This window comes from Aplidium turbinatum, chromosome 9, assembly GCF_918807975.1.
Source record: "Aplidium turbinatum chromosome 9, kaAplTurb1.1, whole genome shotgun sequence".
Classification (NCBI taxonomy): Eukaryota; Metazoa; Chordata; class Ascidiacea; order Aplousobranchia; family Polyclinidae; genus Aplidium; species Aplidium turbinatum.
This window is the reverse complement of record NC_137480.1, coordinates 23,374,056-23,393,042: the sequence shown is the minus strand read 5'-3', so window position 1 is coordinate 23,393,042 and position 18,987 is coordinate 23,374,056. Positions and strand designations below refer to the sequence as shown.

The 18,987-nt window shown below is 37.6% G+C and overlaps 1 protein-coding gene across 2 annotated transcripts; it reads right to left on the bottom strand.

Annotated features, from left to right (window-relative positions):
- Positions 1–31: 31 nt before the first annotated feature.
- On the bottom strand, positions 32–17,454 carry LOC145776912 (uncharacterized). Of its 2 annotated transcripts, none has more exons than XM_082588135.1 (12): positions 17,258–17,454; positions 16,085–16,313; positions 15,665–15,811; positions 11,738–12,142; positions 11,290–11,379; positions 10,557–10,700; positions 10,160–10,298; positions 4,863–4,922; positions 4,391–4,529; positions 3,974–4,175; positions 3,184–3,366; positions 32–2,038 (listed from the first exon to the last, which is right to left on the bottom strand). In XM_082588135.1, exons 1-12 carry the CDS (start codon positions 17,383–17,385, stop codon positions 1,748–1,750), a joined length of 2,157 nt encoding a protein of 718 aa, XP_082444261.1. In that variant the 5' UTR covers positions 17,386–17,454; the 3' UTR covers positions 32–1,747. The 2 variants fall into 2 exon arrangements, with proteins under 2 accessions (XP_082444261.1, XP_082444262.1); XM_082588136.1 differs by having other exon boundaries at positions 10,172–10,298.
- Between the last annotated feature and the right edge of the window lie 1,533 nt (positions 17,455–18,987).

The window sequence follows — 18,987 nt, the reverse complement described above, 5'->3', positions numbered from 1 at the left end:
GAACCTACATAGGGACCGACCACGCAACAGAAGCGAACTGCTCAGTTTACTCTTGATGATGCGAAAACAAATTATACAGATATATACACAGCAGTGAGGAAATGCATTTTATGTACACCAGGCAAATGGTGGGTCTTCTCATATCGGCCGCGACTCCAAATCATAATTTTTAAGGTCGTCAAACAAATTGATAAACCAAGCAATAAACCAGCATCGTAAGACGTTGAAACGACGTAAAAAGGCAACTTTGTCTGGCCGGGTGGCCTAATGCCCTGTAGATTAACCATTAAAAAATTATTTTTTTAAATTAAGTTGCAGGGTAGAAATATTCAAGAATCCCTTAAAGTTGGAGGTTTGAAATGGCATTCCTCAAAATATTTGCTTGAGGAAAATTGCATCACATAATTAACTTCTGCATAAAAAGTTTCATACATCGTTGGGTGAGACTAACAAATAATTCATCGAAACTCACAAACTGAAAAACAACACAGTAACGTTTAAATTAAAATTTAAAGTGACGATAGAAAAGTATAAACGTATCACACAGTTATATAACTTATCAAAAGACTATCAGTATCCAGAACAACAAATGTACAACAGAAGTGCAAGGCTACAGGTAATTGGCAATGTGGAGTTGCAAGGCCCTCGGGAAAGAGAAACGGGACACAAAGCGAAGGAGAAATCAATGAATAAAAAGTATAACAGAGCCCAGAGGAAAAAATCAAGGAATAACTTAATTATACAAACAGATTAATTTTACAGACGAGCATTATCGGATAGACGAAGAGAACAAGCCTACAATTTGTTCACAATTTCGACATTTAACAACTCTAGAAACATTTAACAACTTTAATCAACTCTAACAAACCTATACCATTCCATCATTTTAATGCATATCTTGTGTTATAGTTATATAAATCAGTTCATTGTTCCAGAAATGATTCCTGTTACTGACAGTCGGGGAAGGATCCTACAAGTAGCCATGGGGGAGGCGATTTCAACAAAATGATGTGTAGATCAACATTGACCCCAACTTGCAAATACGTCATAAATACAGAAGTTCATGTACAGGACCCGCCCCTACTGACAATTGCATCAGATTTGTCTGTGATTGGTCAGTATTCTCAAAAAAGCTCCAAACCACGTTCTGCTGGCTTTTCATCAATCACTGGATGATGATGTCATCCAAACTAGTCAAGTTCTCAAAGAAAACGACAGACGGGAACAGACTATTCAGGTGCAGAAGAAGAACTTTGTTCACAGCAAAATAAATTTAAACTGGTTGTTTCTAAATCATGGTAAAATGTCACCAACAACATCGAGGCTTATGCCAAAAGATTTTGGAAAATAACATAAATTTTGTTATCTCGGCTGTTGAATTTTTAAGTCAACGAAATCACAGCATAGATCAAGTTCATATGGGGAAATCGATTCGTTAAGAAAATAATACAAAGTAATATGCTGAGAGTCACTTTCGTTTGGGAAAAGGCGCGTGGGAGTGCACCACTTCAGCTGCCTTTTCGGATAAATCTTTCCCCGTCATTCCCCGGTCCAATATGAATCGGGGAATATGGGATGTTACAAAGCTGCACAAAACTTTATGATAATAATTCTCAACAAGTGTTCGTCTATTGAACGCAATACCCCGCTCTCTGCACTTCCACGTCACGAAGCTGGCTCCCACGTGCGTGCAACCGAGTTTGGGGCATACAACCACTGGAAGGCAGTATCTTCAAAGCTGACGCAATCACACTCCAGTTATAACGATTCCCTTGGCTACACATTTTCCTGACTGTTTCTCCAGCAGAGAGGGCCACAGGTAAGACACAACCTGACCCGATGCTTTGTCTGAAGTGTGGAATCGGTCGTGCTTCGACGGGTCAAAGGTCGTCGCGTCATATTCGAGAAACAGCGGCGGGGTGAGAACGGCCAGCGACCACGAAAGCCGCACGCATTCGTACACGTAGGTTCTGAGTGCCCGGGACTTGGTCAGTCCAGGCCTGTCGTACAGAGCGCTGCAGATCTGGTTGAATACGTCCTGGGAAAGTAAGAAAACTTGCTGCAGATGAACAAAGCAAGGTGCACAATGAAAGCTTTTCTTGGCACTAAAAAAAATTACGTTGCGTTGCTATTCGTCATTGCACACAGGGGGGGCGGATCGTTCCGGCGCCCCTGATTACACAATGTATATGACCAGAGAACTGTGTTCTGAAAGCTCGTGAAAAAACGCTATTACCCCAGAGAACCCGCAGCATCAGGCTAAAACAGATCGTTTCTATCTACTGTACATTTGTGAAATAAGTAGCGATTATGCTGCAAAAAGCGACTCAATCTACTGCACACTTACTTTCTTCAGCCACAGACATATACAACCAAGCAACCACACGGCATTTAACATAATGGATTAAAATTGAACATAAACTATAAGCTACAAACGTTTTCGGACATACACACGTTAGCCCTTATCAAGTAACAAAAAATAACTGCTTATCATATCTACAATGAAAATGAATGACTGATCTAAACTCTGAATTGAAAAACGAAATGCAAAATGAAACGGCAGAACAGAAGAAAGGCACATCACGTGGCGTTTAAATTACACCAGGCAAAGACGCAACATATGACGTATCAAGAAAAGACGTTGAGTAGATAAGAAGCACCTGAGGCAAACAACTGTGTATTGAGGCGAGGATTGTATGATTTTATTAGCAAAGCCTCGTGGATTTTAGTGTCGAATTCGGTGAAACATTTACGCATAATTCTAAAGGACTCCAAGGATGGTTTGTTATTTGAACATGTTTGACAATCGAATATGTGATCTTTAATGGCACTTTGCTTGTTCAAATTAGTTAAATCCAAGTGCTCCCTCACTCTCGTGGCCAAATGCCGCGTAGACATACCGATGTATGTACAATTCGCGTCATGCGAACAAGGGATATTACAGGTGTAAGCGATTTCAGTTTTAAAAGGAAGTAAATTCAAAAACCTAAATAAAACGCAATCTAATACGCGATTACATTTAAGCAAATCAAGTCCAGACCTACTGTGCTTTATGGAAAACGATATAGAAAGAAGACCCAATGAGTTTAAGAGTAAAACTATATCAACGCCGCTTTGGGCATGAAAGATAAAGGCACATAATTTGTGCCCAACAAAAGAATAGAATTAGTAAAACCTAATTACCTCCACGTTTGGTGAGATGTCGTAGTTTTTTGTTGTTTTCCTCAGATATGAGTTGAAGGCGGACTCGACTTCCTTCACTGCACCCTCCTGCTTGGCCTCTCCACCCATGCGTGACGAGCACATGATGTCATGAAGGCTGTGTCGGATGCGGTCAAGCGTGTCCGTACATGAACGAAAGCTCAACTGTGCAGGTAACAATTATGTTCACAGGTTCTGGCTATGTTGCTATACACCAGTCAGCAACATTTTTCTGTTTTACAACGTCTGCAGACGTCAAACCAATGATAAATTAAATGTTTTCCTTGCTGGGAATGGACAAACGACTAGTTATTCTAGGACACTACAACCACCAACAAGAAGAAATATAGTCTTGTTGCTATGGTACGTTGCAATACGGAAGCACAAAGATCAACTATGTCTCATGCAGGGTCTCATGGCACAACTGTGGCACTGTCTCATCAACAACCATAACAACAAGAACAACTACGCCTCTTAATTAGTACCGTGATTACTACTCAATACTCATATAATAATCGTTAACAGTGAAATCTTTTTTTGGCGTAAATGATAAAAAAATAATCTCGATGTTGAATTAGAGATAAAAGATGTAGACGTCGGTGCTCAATTGTGGAAAAAACTGCCTAACTAAAAACCGGAGAAAGGAACTAGTTGGGAAAATTATCGTAAGACACGAAAATGCATTTCCGTTACATTTGCACATCAAATGTTTTTCTCGTCAAATATTCAGTCTTGATTGTACGGCACAGTAACACGCAAATGAGCATCTTACCACCATGACTGAGAACAGCAACTTGGCCTTAACATCATCTTCAGTGCGCCATGCGGCATCTAAGGCGTCGAGCGCTTGCAGTCGTCCATCACTGTACAAGTTCCTGTAGTTACGAGCCAGCTCGCTCGGCCTAACTTCACAGGTGAGATCCTCGAAAGATCCATTCCCTCCGTCGAACGAGCGCTGAGCTTGTTTGGACAATCTAAAAAAGTTACAATTTTTAACTGTGGATGTTTCAAGGAAAAGGGAATCACGGAAGGCACATTTTGTCACCCCCACACCTCATTTACGTCCACTCCTAAAGAAAGACTGCTCTGTCGGTAAAAGTTGTTTTCTATTTTCCTCATTAACGTCATAGTCGATCAATTGCTAGTCGAACAGATAAACAAAAATCTTATGTTTTAGTGAAAATCAAACCTTCCAGTCAGGTCTTTCTCCCGATGTCGAAGTCGTTCGACGGATTTTCTCGCTCGATGCAGCTCATGACCTAGCCGATCGCATTCCTTCCTCAGTTCGGCCACCGACTCGTCTGGGTTGTGGACTTTTGATGCGGAGCCTATAGCATAGGAACAAGATCAGTTGGTGCTGCTGATTCTAGACGTTGAGTCAACAAACAAAGGATAATTTACAGGTGAGTAGTTAAAATCATGTTCCTAATGAAGTCGGGCTTTCCCAAACGGAGTCAAGAAACCAAATTCCTAATGCCATCACTTTAAGACACAGTACCGTTGCCACAATTTGCCACCACTGCTGGATTGCAACTACCTTCAACTTGGGAATGATGATTATTTAATACCACTGTAGATCCAAGCAGTCACCAAGACAACTGATTAAACATCTTCAGTATTTTACTCCATGCAAACCGTTAACGCTCTAGCCTAGTACCAACCGTTGGAGTGGCCTGAGTTGCTGGATACATTCAAGTCTGTGTCCGATCCATTACAGGATCCTGTGACGAAACAGCAGAGTTAATGACGTCATGAGATGAGCTCAAACGTTACCAGTATCAAAGAAAGAACTGTAAAAATGCTCATGGCAAAAGGGACTCTCAAAACAAAAGAAGGCAGTCGAAGCGTTTAGAGTATAAACCCTGTAAAATTATGTAACATAAATATTAACATTAAAAGAAGCGTGAAAATTATGCTTCCATACTTTAAACCCTGTACTTTATACTAATTTGAAACACGACGTCAGAATCATGAAACAATGCGACTTGGATCGGTAGATTATAACACGAACTATGGACGAAATATCGAATTATGGTAATTTCATCTGTAATGAGAAGTCAAGATATCAGGAAGATTTTCTCACGACATATCACAATGAACTTTCAAACGAACAATGGACCAGTGACGTCACAGATCAAAGCAAACCCATTGTGGTTATATTTAACACAAATACCCCATCGCGTATTGATTGTTGCAATGACACAGCCACCGAGGTATGTGTGTAATTACAAAGGCTATATGACAGATGCTAACATTGTGGGACCATCATAAAGATAATCACAAACTAAAAGAAAATGAGCGTCATAATCAACGTGTGGAAGACGCCACAGACAGGCAACATCCTACATCAGTGATCTTCGATCGGTGTTCGGTGGAACACTAGTGCTGCGTGAAAGATCGTGAAATGTTTCGAAAAAAAATGTATTAGTGTGACTAGTGTTCTTTGGAACGCCGGTCGAAAATCAAAATCACAAGAGCTTAGCGTTTGTCTTTCTGCATTTTCTGCCCGAATATTAAATTCTTCGTGCCCCCAGCCCCATCCTGTGAGTAACATCTGCTTTCAAGCAGATGAGAAACAAAACTTGTCAACCAAGAGCCTCCACCCGGACGACACAGCTGCAGGAGGCAATGGATACATTAAATTTGTACCCATTTAAACAGGCCAAGATATCGCACTTGGAAAACTGAAAATAAGTAGATTGTTGTTGTGCTGTGCCTGTATATTCTATTGCGTCATTATAAAATTTCATTTGGTGTTCCGCAAGATTATTTTAATGCAAGAAGTGTTCCGTGACTCAAGGAAGGTAATAAAAACATTATCCTACACAATACTATCAACTTGAATACCAATGATCTCAGCTTTACAAACAAAAAACAAACCCTGATTGAAATGCGATTTTAAACTGAATGTTTAAACAAAGAAGAATCTTGAAAAACGAAAAAACTTGGTGACAACACAATAGATCATGACATCAATAATAAGGTATGGCGCATGCGACAATCATACTTTCAAAAATGCAATAAAATTATCATTTTTGTTAGGTGCTTAAAAATCATGCAAAGACGTCATTACGTACGTCATGAAATTAGATTCAAAAAATATTTTTTTCCAAATGCTGAAAGGAGCTGAACATTATAACTATGCCAACACGTTTGTCCACCAAATGATGGCGTCAATAGGATGAGTCATAAAAAACAAAAGCCGAGTGCTAAGGTGCTCAGTATGAACAAAGCAATAAAAAGAGTTTGTTTTTAAACTATAAAATCCTACAGCAACGGAAGGCAATTTTGCTACATTCAAATTGAACGACAACGCTCCTTAATAACACGTCATTAATTTTATAGTCCAGCTGTAACAGGGCGACTAGTCATGACATGTCTCAGGGTTAGATTGGTTTGCCATTAGAAAATGACTAAGATCGCACACTGCAAGGTGCTAAGCAATATTTTTTGTGCTTTCAATAAAGGGAAAAATGTTGTATTGCAGGCTAACTTTGAAATAGGTTAAAAATTCAATGACATTTCCTTAAAATGGCATTTAATGCACTAACATGATACCATCTTCTAGTGTAAACGCAGCTAAACTATTAGAAGGTGTTTCACTTTCAGGCGATCATCTGTATTTCTGCTGACGTTTCGTCAATCAGACACCACTGATTTCTGGGTCTCTGACTTCCATCACACAATGGCAGATGAAGTAATGTTGGTTTAAAGAACAGTGTGAATGTCAATATGATCTCAAACAATTTGTGTTGGTAAGTTCGTCGAATCTCAAGTTTTGCGTGTCTTACAATGGGTATCAAGGTCCGTGTTTAAACACGATATTTCTGATAATGCCTGTCTGTGTGTCTGCTATTATTTGACTAATGACGACCTCATTGTGCCGCCTCTAATTTATCCTTCTAAGTGCACCACTCCAACCATCACATGGTAATCGTAAAATCTTCATACGAGTCAAAATTTCAAATATTGACCCCCATCGTGTTTATTCAGGCGACTACGAGCTGGATTATCTTTTTATTCTCCAAACACGTCAGTGACGAAGCAGATATCGGATGATGACGAACATCAACGACGCAATATGTCGCAAACTTTGATTGATTTAAATAAACTAATCTTCAGAGAAGTCGTGCATCTTCGATAACCAACTAGACATGCCGAAAACTGTAAATCAATTTTCAAAGAGAGCTTCTTTGCCTTTCATGACTCAAGAATGCCCAAAGTAACGTATATATGCCTGGCAAGCCAGTGCTGGTTAAATGATTTGATTTACCAATTTTATGCTTTTGAACTAAAAGATTCATTTTTGATGGAGTCAAGTTGATAAACAATAATTAGAGCCAGAAAGAAAAGAAATCATTTTCTGATTAAAATTACATCACCATTACGTTAATAAGTTGCAATGATAGCTATTTGGTAAGAACATCATTTGATGAACATTATCTGGTAAAATTATACCAAAACTCAAAAAAGTCAACACATACTGACGAGATTTGGCTAAACAAGGTCATAAATTTCAAAGCCGAGTTGAAATGGCAGCTGAGCTACAGCGATAAATTGATCGGGAAAGAACAACAAACAATGACAATCGGAGTTGCTCTTACAAATTTCTTTTTAAAAAATCATATTTAGATTTAAGTTATTGTCAGAGAAACATCAGCATGGCATTGAAAATTTTCAATAAAGTATTTTGTTGAAAATTTTACGCAGAGCTCAAAGAAAGCAAAATAAACAAAAAGTGATCAAATTGGGCTTCAAATAATATGGAATGCTTTTGAGCCATAAAGTTGTGCGAAAATGGACTTCAGTGTAATCCATACTCAGTCAGTAAAACTTGCCATTACAGATCGTATCAACGTCATGTTACATGAAAACAATGTAAAAACAGCAACTTTACTGACTGAGTATTATATATATTATATATGAGGTACAAAAACGCTTTATTTTTATGATAATATTTTCAAATAGGAAATGTTTGTTTAAATTACGGGCTTCCTGGAAAGGCAAACCATATGAATGCCTATCAAAACAACACGGTAAGCCAGGAATGGGTGAACAGTAAGGGAGTTAAAAAGAAGATTTTAGGGGGGGAGCAACTGTTGGGGGGAAAACATTTGAATATATACATCTGAAATAAAGAGTTTGTTTAAAAATATAGCAGCTAAATGCAATCAAACATTTATGAAACATCGTTCAACATGTACTACAATGTTATTAAAACGTTGTATTAGCATTAAAAACCCGTTTTTGGGAGATAAGATAAAATTTTGGGGAGGGCAATTGCATACCTTGAGAAAAGCTTTGTCGTAAGGAAATTGTTGATAGTGCAAAAAGTGTCAAAACGTATTTAAAAATTACAACAGCAGGAACATTTTCCGACGTCAACGGAGTCTTAACATGGATCGCCGTCATTTTATGCGGAATGGCCCGTTTCGGTGAGTCCGATTCGGTGAGTCTGATTCGGTGAGTCCGATCACTATTCGGTGATTTTTTTAATTTTTTTTTTTTAAATTATTGAGTACCGTAGCCTAATTATCATTGCCGTTTTAGGGTTAGGGGTTAGGAGTTAGAGGTTAGGAACTCACCGAATCGGACTCACCGAATAGTAGCAGACCCCATTTTATGAGGTACAAGAGTTTATATAAAAGTATTTCACTTTCTTAACTTACTACCGGTATGTAGTTTGTTCTGTTAATTTTAGTTGATAAAATCAATCTAGTCCATCCAAAAAGATAAAGACGAAGAAAATTAAGCAAAGTATTCTAGAATCGGTCAGCAAGCCTGCCCCTGCCAGCAAATTAGACTTTTTTTGACATTGATTCATCGTCTATGGACGGCAAGGCAGGTCACTGATCAATCTTACAGTTACATATCAAACGATTGCCCAATGGGGGCTTTGCATAACTTTCATATTGTCTGTAATTCATCCAAACAATTACATATCAAACATATTACACAACAATAAAGAATTAGACCAAGATTAAATTACCATACAGACAAAGGCCAATCCTTCGCGGCACAGGAAGACCATCTTAATTTGTTGTTGTTAGGTTGTGACATTCAAAAAGACATCCATTTAAACTTGTTACGTTTTACAAACAGCGTCAGATTACAAGATTCCAATCATCTTTATTATCCATATTAAAATCGCTGAAGATTCCGCGCCTACATAGAGGTCATACAGACAACACGACCCCAAATAGCTAAGATATCTCCAACACAAAAAGTCAACACAGAAGTAAGAACCTGCTCAAAAATGCTGGGCCACACGAACAAAACCGTGATGTATCATGCATAAGTTTCGATTGTTATAAAAAGGAAAGCCCACACAAAAGTTTGAAAGTACTTTTGTGGAACAAAATCACAATCTAAAATGATTTTACGGCCAAAAACTTCCCACTTGATAAATCTCAATCAACATTTAGTCCATTTTGCTGGTTTTAAAATAGAAAAGAAAAACAAAATAATGGGCACTTGTGTGAATAGCTGCTACTAGAATTAACAAACCAAACAATACATTGTGACTTCATAAGGACAAGCCCTTTCAAGTACAGTTGTTGAGACTCATTGTCCATTCGTGAGCACTTAGCCCACTAACTAAATGGACAGAAATCATCGATGGCTACAACTTTGAACTACTGTGGGAACATGGCAAACCAAATGGTCGGATAGTGTCTCTTTGTGCATGTCTATTGCACACGGCGGTGTAAGGCAGAATTCCAAGTAAAAACCTTGAATGGTCAAAACAATCTTTTCAAACTTAGACAACTTAGGGTATTTCGTTGGACCTGCTGCTGAAGTGTAGTAGCAGTTCGGGCATAACAATGCATTGTAACTGACCACACAAATAACCCATTCATGTCTGTAGGATGTTGAACAACCAAGGAGAGGATTTGTCATCATTTTGAACATCATTATACATTTTTTTTTTTTTTTGAACAAAACTATCGATTCTTACCATTGAACCCACCATTATGGAGGGGTGACGACCGCGGGGGGGCTTTGGGCTTGAAAGAGTTCATGTTGGAGTCACTGTCGCTTCGAAAACCTCCTGTTGAATACGATTCAGGAGTGCCAGGGTCGTCCGGTACGAACTCCTACAAAACAAAGTCAGCTGTCAATCAACGAACTAAATCTTCAGAACATGTCAAGACTTGTTGGACATCATCGTAAGCATGATTAGATGACGTCAGTATACGAGCTCTAAGTCTAGAGCTTCCGATGTCGTTACAAACATATCATAAAATTAAACACACTTCAGCCAGTAAAAAAAAAAGCTTCAAATAATAAGTTAAATTATAAAACTGTGAGACAAAATATTAAGTTGTCATCACACAAATTTATCACTGCTTCACCTTTAAAATATTAATGACAGCATTGAAGGCTTGAGAGTAATGAGTGAGTGCAGGTGCAAGCTTAGCATCGGGTGGTACGTTGACAATCTCCTTTCGCAATTGGGAAAATGTTAAGAGCAAGTCTTTGTCGCATTCTATCCGTTCCTGGAAAATACTTTAAAGTGAGTGCTTGGAAAATATTTGTTTTAAAGCCTGAATTTTGTATGTGTCCAAACCTGTCCAAAAAACTTGGCTAGAGAGGTTATTTTTTTAACCACAAACAAACATGACTGAGCAACACCACAACATTGAACATTATATAATAACACAAACACAAATATAAGAGCGAACGTTTTCGGTTATGCATATAGTCCTTTTCAGACGCAAACCTTTAAAAAAAGTGATTTTACATTGCATGAGAAACTTATTATCCGTTCAGTTTGTTTTTATTTCTGGCCATCACAACGAAAAACAACATATATGTCAAAAATAGCAGAGGTGTAGAAAAGGTAGAAGCGACAAAATGCGGACGTTATAACGTGCATGATACCAAAGCAGGACAATCAGCTTAAAATATGGCACAGTCGCAATACCTCAATATTTGTTTTATTTTTGTTTGTTAAATGTTAAATGTTGTGGCATTGCTCAGCTATGTCTGTTTATGTCCAGAAAACATACCCGGCTGCGTACTGTATGTGCATCGGGTGTACTGGCTACTAACTTGATTAAGACTAACATACAAAAAGGATCCTACCTGAAGAATTGAAACCAATCTAGGAAGCTGAGCATAGTTCATAGTCGGTTCAACGACGTTCAGAATGGCTTTGTTCTTGTACAGGCGGTCCTGTAAACCAACCAAAGTCAGATTCTTTAATTTGCATCTTTAAAATAATCGAGAGCACTTAACAGTTAATATAACCCATGTCAAAGGGAGATTGTTAAAGATTCAGATTAAGTGGACGGGAAGCCAATCTTTGTGCCCCCTTCAGGCATGCCTTTAAGTACTTTGTCAAAACACACTCGCGTCATCTCCGCAGGTTTCGAACGGACATTCTTTCGATCGTCGATCATCTCAACACTCGGCACACAGCCGACAAGTACACGCTCAATGGCATAGGCTACGGTACTACACTGTTAAACAGAGCACTTAAAAAGAAGAAGTAAAACATTTCTTATTTGAATGGTTCATTCCAAAATCATACCTGAATGCCAGTGGAGGTGTACTGCAGCATCCGTTGGTGATTGCATTCCGACGGAGGTTCTAATGTTCCCATATCTCTATCTCCTCTGTTGCTTTCAAAAGCTAATAGATTATTTCTTCTGCTGGGAGAGCGTGGAGTGCTATCCGAATCGCGCCTCATCAGGGCACGGGAGGCTCTGTTAAGCTTTTGGGTTGACATTTTGCAATTTGCCGACATTCTTTCCAGCTCCACCCGCAAAGCGGAAGACAATGGCATCAACTCGCTGTGGACTTCCTCTTCTCCGATGGGAGAGGTCTCCACCTCCACCATGCCGTGCTCACCGAGACCCTCCAAGGCACGTTCGAGGCACCTTCGCCTGTGCCGCAGCATTTTCAGAATCCCTATGCCGTCCACGTAACCAGCAATCTGGAGATAGTATTGTTTTGTAACAAAGCACACGTTTGGCGTGACAAAAGAGCTGCCATGCGCCCAAATTTTTGTATGTAACAGAGCAGTTTTAACCACTGGTGTGACAAATAATTGATGTTCTTACCACACTGTATCATGGTCACACCACATACAATTATCTACATTTCTTAGATGGTTTGATGATTATTACATATTTAGTCTTTTAAGTTTTAACCCATTAGTGCCCGCGCGTCCTTACAAGGACGTGAAAAGTGGGTATTTTAGATTCCGAATTGCTTTCTTCAGATTGCTGATTTTTTTCAATTTTTTTTTTCTTCGGTTAGAATAACATTATAGCTATAGAACCAGCGCAAGAGAATTTTCGTAAATTAGTTTTAGTGTTCACTATGCAACGTTCAATGTGGACCTTTTGTGAAATATGGAGCCAGCACATGGTACACGAACTGTGACCTGCAAAATCGAGGTATATAACATTGTTTTTCATCAACTTTGTGTTTTGATAAATCTATTAATATGTATAGCTATGTGCCCATAGCGAAATATTTTATTTTTCTCTTATTATTTTTTCTGAATATAAGTTATAAGTTAGGTGAGTCCTTGTAGGGACGCTTGGGCACTCACGCGGACGCTTTATTGCCAAACTGTAGACATATAGGCAGGTTCGCCTAATGCTATAGGACTTCGTACGTTTTCATGTTTGGGCGAAAGCGAACGTTATTTGTAACGCGCTGATATTCAATTTGCAAAACTGGACGGTTTAGTTGGAGTAGAAGGTTAGGTCATCACTTTCGTATGCGGATGGTGGTGCTTTAGAATCTAGGAGTAGGTGCTTTCACTGTTTTTGTACTGTAAATTGCGGTCTTGTTATAAATATTCATGTATCTTTAATTTACCTTTATTTTTAAAAGAAGTTCATGTACAAGTACATTTTTGCACTTTTTATAGGAAAATTCGTTTCACTGTTCAAGAAATTTTGAAAGAGGCTCCACCCAAGGAGCCCACAGATATTGTAAATTTTCCTCCTGATGAATCTGGCAACGTGAGCGATGAGGACAGTGCAAATGAAGATGAGGGTGTCAAAAGCGTTAACGATGTTGGAAAAGGAATCCTGAACCAGAAAGACGAAATAGTGATGCATCACACTGAAGATTCTCAGGACATGGATTTTGTTAAAGATAAGGAGAGGCCTACATTGATAACGATGAGACAGAGCCGCTACCCGGACCATCCAAAGCTAACCCATTGCGTTGGAACCCAAGAAGAAACGTAAAAAAAGTACTGGTAGCACAAGAAAGTGGGTCAACGCCCGTTGCGTTACATGACCTGGAAGAAGAATTATCGTACAACAAACCTGGCAAGAGACAGTATACAAAATTACCCAAACTAATTGGAAAAGTCACATTTGCAACTAAAAAAAGGAAAGGCCGTCCTTGAAAACTGTGTTTCGTAACTCATCATCAATTAAAGAAGAATTAACGGAAGAAAAGATACTACCTGTACGCGTCAGAAACAAAGATAGGATCCAGTCTACAGCCAAAAATCAACTGGGTTAAAAAATTCCTCCTTTTCCTGAAGCTGAAAAGCCATGATAATTTACCCATTGATCTTGATAATGTGAAAACGCCGTATGATATGAAACTCTTCATCTCTGACTGATGGTTTTGTGAACAAAGTAGTGAGAGAGACCCAGAGGTATGCAGCACAACAAAACCCATTGGCCTTCCAGTCAAAGGTGGATAATTCCTTATTAAGAGCAAGTCATGCAATAATGTTTATGACAGGATACATCACCCCTTTCACACGCAGGATGTATTGGGAGAAGAGAGATGATACAAGCAATGTGATGGCAAGAAGAGCCATGTCAAAGAATCTTTTTGATGAGGTAATGCGCTATAGCCATTTTTCCAACTTAAACTACTCTAAAGACGACCCATTTTGGAAAGTTGCCCTTCTTTTTGAGGCTTTGAATGAAACAGCAGCCAAATTTGTTAAGTACACAGCTGTAGACGAATCAATGATCCGTTATTTTGGTTCCCACCCTCTCAAGCAATTCATAAAGAGCAAACCAACAAGATTCGGGTTTAAAATTTGGTCTATGTGCATCCCCTCTGGAGAGCTAATCCACTGTGTCCCCTACGCTAGAACAAAAACATCTTCAAGTATGGACTGAGTCAGGGGCCTAACGTTGTTTATGGCCGTGTGGAAAGTGCTCGACTGATTCGTGGTTCGAAGGTTGTGTGCGACAATCTTTTCACGAGCCTGGATTTCATAAATCATTTGCCTCAGAAAGGAATAGATGTTTTGGGGACAATAAGGTGAAATCGAATGAACAATCTATATTTACTATCAAAGAAAGAGACCATTGATATGAAGAAGGGAGATATGAAGCAACTTTACATTGGAGATGATCAAACCAATGTTGTGTGGAAAGATTCTTGAACACAATACTGTCTTTCAGTTATAGTAGGTAATCATTTTATCAAATTTTAGATACTCTCCTGATTCAATAAAGCAACTGGACATGGATCAGCCTTACTTACTCAAGGTCTACAATAACAACATGGAGGTGAGGATCTGTGGGACAATCTCAGTTCCTGTTATTTCATCCGCTCAAGAAGCCGCAACTGGTAGGGGTGTGTACAATTGGATTCTAAGTATCAGTATGGTGCAAGCTTGGAGGTTTTATAGAAAAAATTGGGGCAATCACGGAGGAGAGAGAGATATGGAAAAGATTATCCTCCTTGACTATCCGATCATGTGTTGAAATGACAATTATAGTCAATGGGAGCAAGACATTTTCTCTCTTACCATCGACGCATGCATTTGCCAACCGTGAAGAGATCAGAAGGGATCACCTGATCATCAAGACGGACAAAAAAGTTGTCTGTAAATACTGTTACAAATGCACGTCATACAGATGCCGTCGGTGTTATGTTCAACTGCACCCAGATTGCTTCGAAATGTATCATAACTGAAAGGAATTTGTAATATTATCTGTTTAGATCGAGTTTCGTTTGTTTGTTTCTCAATAAATCTAATGAGAAAGCGATGCATTTTTATTAGAAATTCATTTTTAACGCATTTTAGAGCAGTAGTATTGCTTTTTACGACTTCAAAAATTCCATTACCGGAAAATGCTAATTTTGTTTATTTTACATCAAGCCTCCGTACGAGTGCCCAAGCGTCCATAGAGGGACGTACCATTTTCTGCATTCCTGGTACAGATATCGGAAAAATTTCTTTTGAATATTCATATTCAACCCATAAGGATCTTACATGAAACTTTTTGTAAAAATATTCCGACTAGAACGATGACCGGGCACTAATGGGTTAAATGTACTGTATGGTCATGGTACGCGAAATAAGTCAATAACCAAATAATAATGATTTTTCATGAGCATAATTTTTACCTTAATTGGGTAAATAAGATTTGATTAAAGAAATTTTTACATGTGGAAATGATTGCAATGCTAAATTGTTGAAATACAACATTTGAGTCAAACTATCTCAGATCTTTACCTTGAGTAGATTCTTGCATTGCATTTCTTGAGTTTCCCAGGATTTTAATCTAGGTAAGTCTTTTGATAAGCTGCGAGCATACAGCTTTACAATTTGCATAACCAGGCTGCCTAGAGGCAGAGCGGAAACAGGAAAATGCCTCGGGCGCTGCAATGGAAAAAATAGATGCTTAGTAAATCACAGTCCGCAATAAGAAGATTCAAAAAAACGCATCAACAATAACATCGTTAACATAATTTATTCACTTTACTTCTGTGTTTACACTATAACTAACACATTTCCTAAGTCATAACTAATAATTGTTAAAATAACAATAATAGCAAGAGAACAACTCAGAATTTAAAAAATACGTAACAAATGATTGATGAAACAAAAACATCAAACCAAAAAACAAACGTTAAAAAAATCGCAGCACCTTACCTCGGTAAAAACTCTTGAATACAAAGAATTAATGATGCAGAGTGTATGTGGTATCCCTTCAACGAACATATCTATGGGGAAGTCAGGATAGATTTTCTTGAGAGTTTGTGATGATAAATTGTTTATTAATGAAGCAACTTCATCATTTTGGTTTTTCTCATAGAGCAGAGCAATCTTCCGTAATGCATACCCAGGGTCGTAATCTTCAATTTTCAAACTAGGTGTCTGTCTGCAGAAGCAACAAATAACCGCTCAAGTAAAATAATAAAAGTGAAGCAGAAGGAAAAGCATTGACAACAATCTTGAATATCAGTTATATTTCTGAGATTTAAACATGGTAATAGGTTCTGAGACAGTTTTATGTAAGGAGGGTAGAAATTGCAAAGATTTTTTCAAGCAGAGATTCTTGCACTTTTTTTATAAACCAGACATGGAGTAATCGCTATCGGTTGCAATTGTTTTGCAATCACAGCTGATTGCACACACAGAAATGTACATGTAACTGGTGTCATAATCAAGGGTACCGGTACTGTTAAAGTAATTGCAATTATAATTACTGATTGCTTGAGAATAAATTAAACAGAAATATTTTAAAAATCATTTAGAGCTAGAGTATTCAAATCAGATAGATGCAAACTTTCAGACAAATGATTTGATACTTTGTACTGTATACATATATTTAATGTCACAAACATTGTAACTGTATCATACATAATTGATAATATTCACTCTGACATACGACAATTTGTTTTACTGCTTCTATCATAACAGCAAAGTGATATCGGCTATGACACAGTCTGTCTCAGTCATTAATTTATAGAAAAAGCTCTGACACTTTATCATGAAAACTGGCTCCTCTGTGTTGATGATACTCAACTAGGCCAATACAAACTATATATATATACAACTTCTCATAGAATTTAGTTGAAATGTTGATCAATGATTTTTTATTCAAAACCTAGTTCTTAGCCTGCTTCAATGCTTTTACGTATTGTCTACGATTCCCAAACAAATTTTATATAACTTTTGTTGTACCATCATTTCCCAAAAAAATTAAATATATACCTTCTAGAAATTTAGATAAACATAGGCTACACCATACACTAAAACAATAGGCGACTTCAGAAAAATAACGTTTTTCACAAAACTTCTAATTATCAAAAAGTAACTTACATGGCCGCCTTGTCAGGCAAGGTTGAAACATTATTCCATTTTAATTTTGAACTTGATCGTGATCTATCTCGTCTGATACGAGATGGTGGTCGTATGTTGCTTGGGGGGACCTCACTTAATGTACTCATTTTGAAAAACTTTACAGGTAAAAGACAGTTTTTTTAATAAACATTGAAAAACTACAGTTGTAAATTACACATTCTATAAGATGCATATATACACATTAAAACCTCATCAAAATATTCCAATGAAAACTACATACTTTTAAATAAAACAAATCAATAGTTTTTTTTTCAAGTCTAATTCTTAACCCATTTGACCAGGTTAACACTCACAATAGCATTTCAATAAAAAATTTTAGTATAATTTATGTTATGGAACCGAATTAATTAGAATTTATGTTGCAGTTCCACAACATAAATTATATTAAAATTTTTTATTGAAATGCTATTGTGAGTGTTAACCTGGTCAAATGGTTTAAGGTTTAGACTTGAAAAAAAATCTATTGATTTGTTTTCTTAATGATTGCTTTCTGTGTTAGGTTGATCGCCCATTTAAGGAACAGTACGGTTGAGGAACATACATTTAGGTTGATCACAACAGTACGGTAGCCTACACATATATATATAGAAATAAAACATAGTAACTTTAGCGGGTTTAGCATACTTTATTTCACACAAAATATAACATAATTAAATAAAATAAACTCAAACGTTTTCGACACGTACGTGTGTCCTCATCAGGAATTAAATCTGCAATACATAAAATGAAAAATCGTAAGATAAATTTGACTATGCACTGTAACTATAACGACACTCTGGACTGAAAGCACAAACTAAACAAATGATACGAGAATGATTGCGAGTAAATTATGCGGTGGGAAACAGATCACGTGAGGTGTAGACTACAGGCATTGGACAAAACAATTAGAACACACACAAAAGGAACGATGAGCCACAGGCGAATAACTGCCGGTTGAATGACTGCCAGATTTAAAATCATCTCTCGAGGCAGATCTAATTTTCAGACTAAGATCATGGAAGCCTTAAGAATCAAACGTAACAATCCATCTCTCAACCGGCAGTTATTCGCCTGTGGCTCATCGTTCCTTTTGTGTGTGTTCTAATTGTTTTGTCCAATGCCTGTAGTCTACACCTCACGTGATCTGTTTCCCACCGCATAATTTACTCGCAATCATTCTCGTATCATTTGTTCAGTTTGTGCTTTCAGTCCAGAGTGTCGTTATAGTTACAGTGCATAGTCAAATTTATCTTACAATTTTTCATTTTATGTATTGCAGATTTAATTCCTGATGAGGACACACGTACGTGTCGAAAACGTTTGAGTTTATTTTATTTAATTATGTTATATTTTGTGTGAAATAAAGTATGCTAAACCCGCTAAAGTTACTATGTTTTATTTCTCTATGGTTCAACAAAGCAAACCCTCTACCAAAGCTTTAACATATATATATATCTGACCTAACCTTGTATATACATTTTTGGTTTTAGTAAACCATATGTATGTTGTTATTGTTGTCATAGAATCTGGAAATTAAATGCTATTGCCAAAAAAAAGTAGAAAAAAATTTACTCAATACAGTGCGTTCCTATCACTCCTTGTTTAACAAGTATGACTCTCAATCTAACACTTAGGTGTTGTTAATAAGTACCATAACAATTTTTCTTTAAAAAGTATGTTGACCAATAAATAAACCTAAGTTGTAACTG

What these genes read in the sequence shown, in the direction of transcription:
- LOC145776912 (XM_082588135.1), bottom strand. Translation starts at nt 17,385, where the DNA reads ATGAGTACATTAAGTGAGGTCCCCCCAAGCAACATACGACCACCATCT. An exon ending in CTGTCATTAATATTTTAAAG is followed by an intron (nt 10,299 to 10,556) that starts GTGAAGCAGTGA and finishes TTTGTTTTGTAG; the next exon opens with GAGTTCGTACCGGACGACCC. An exon ending in GAGAAAGACCTGACTGGAAG is followed by an intron (nt 4,176 to 4,390) that starts GTTTGATTTTCA and finishes TAACTTTTTTAG; the next exon opens with ATTGTCCAAACAAGCTCAGC.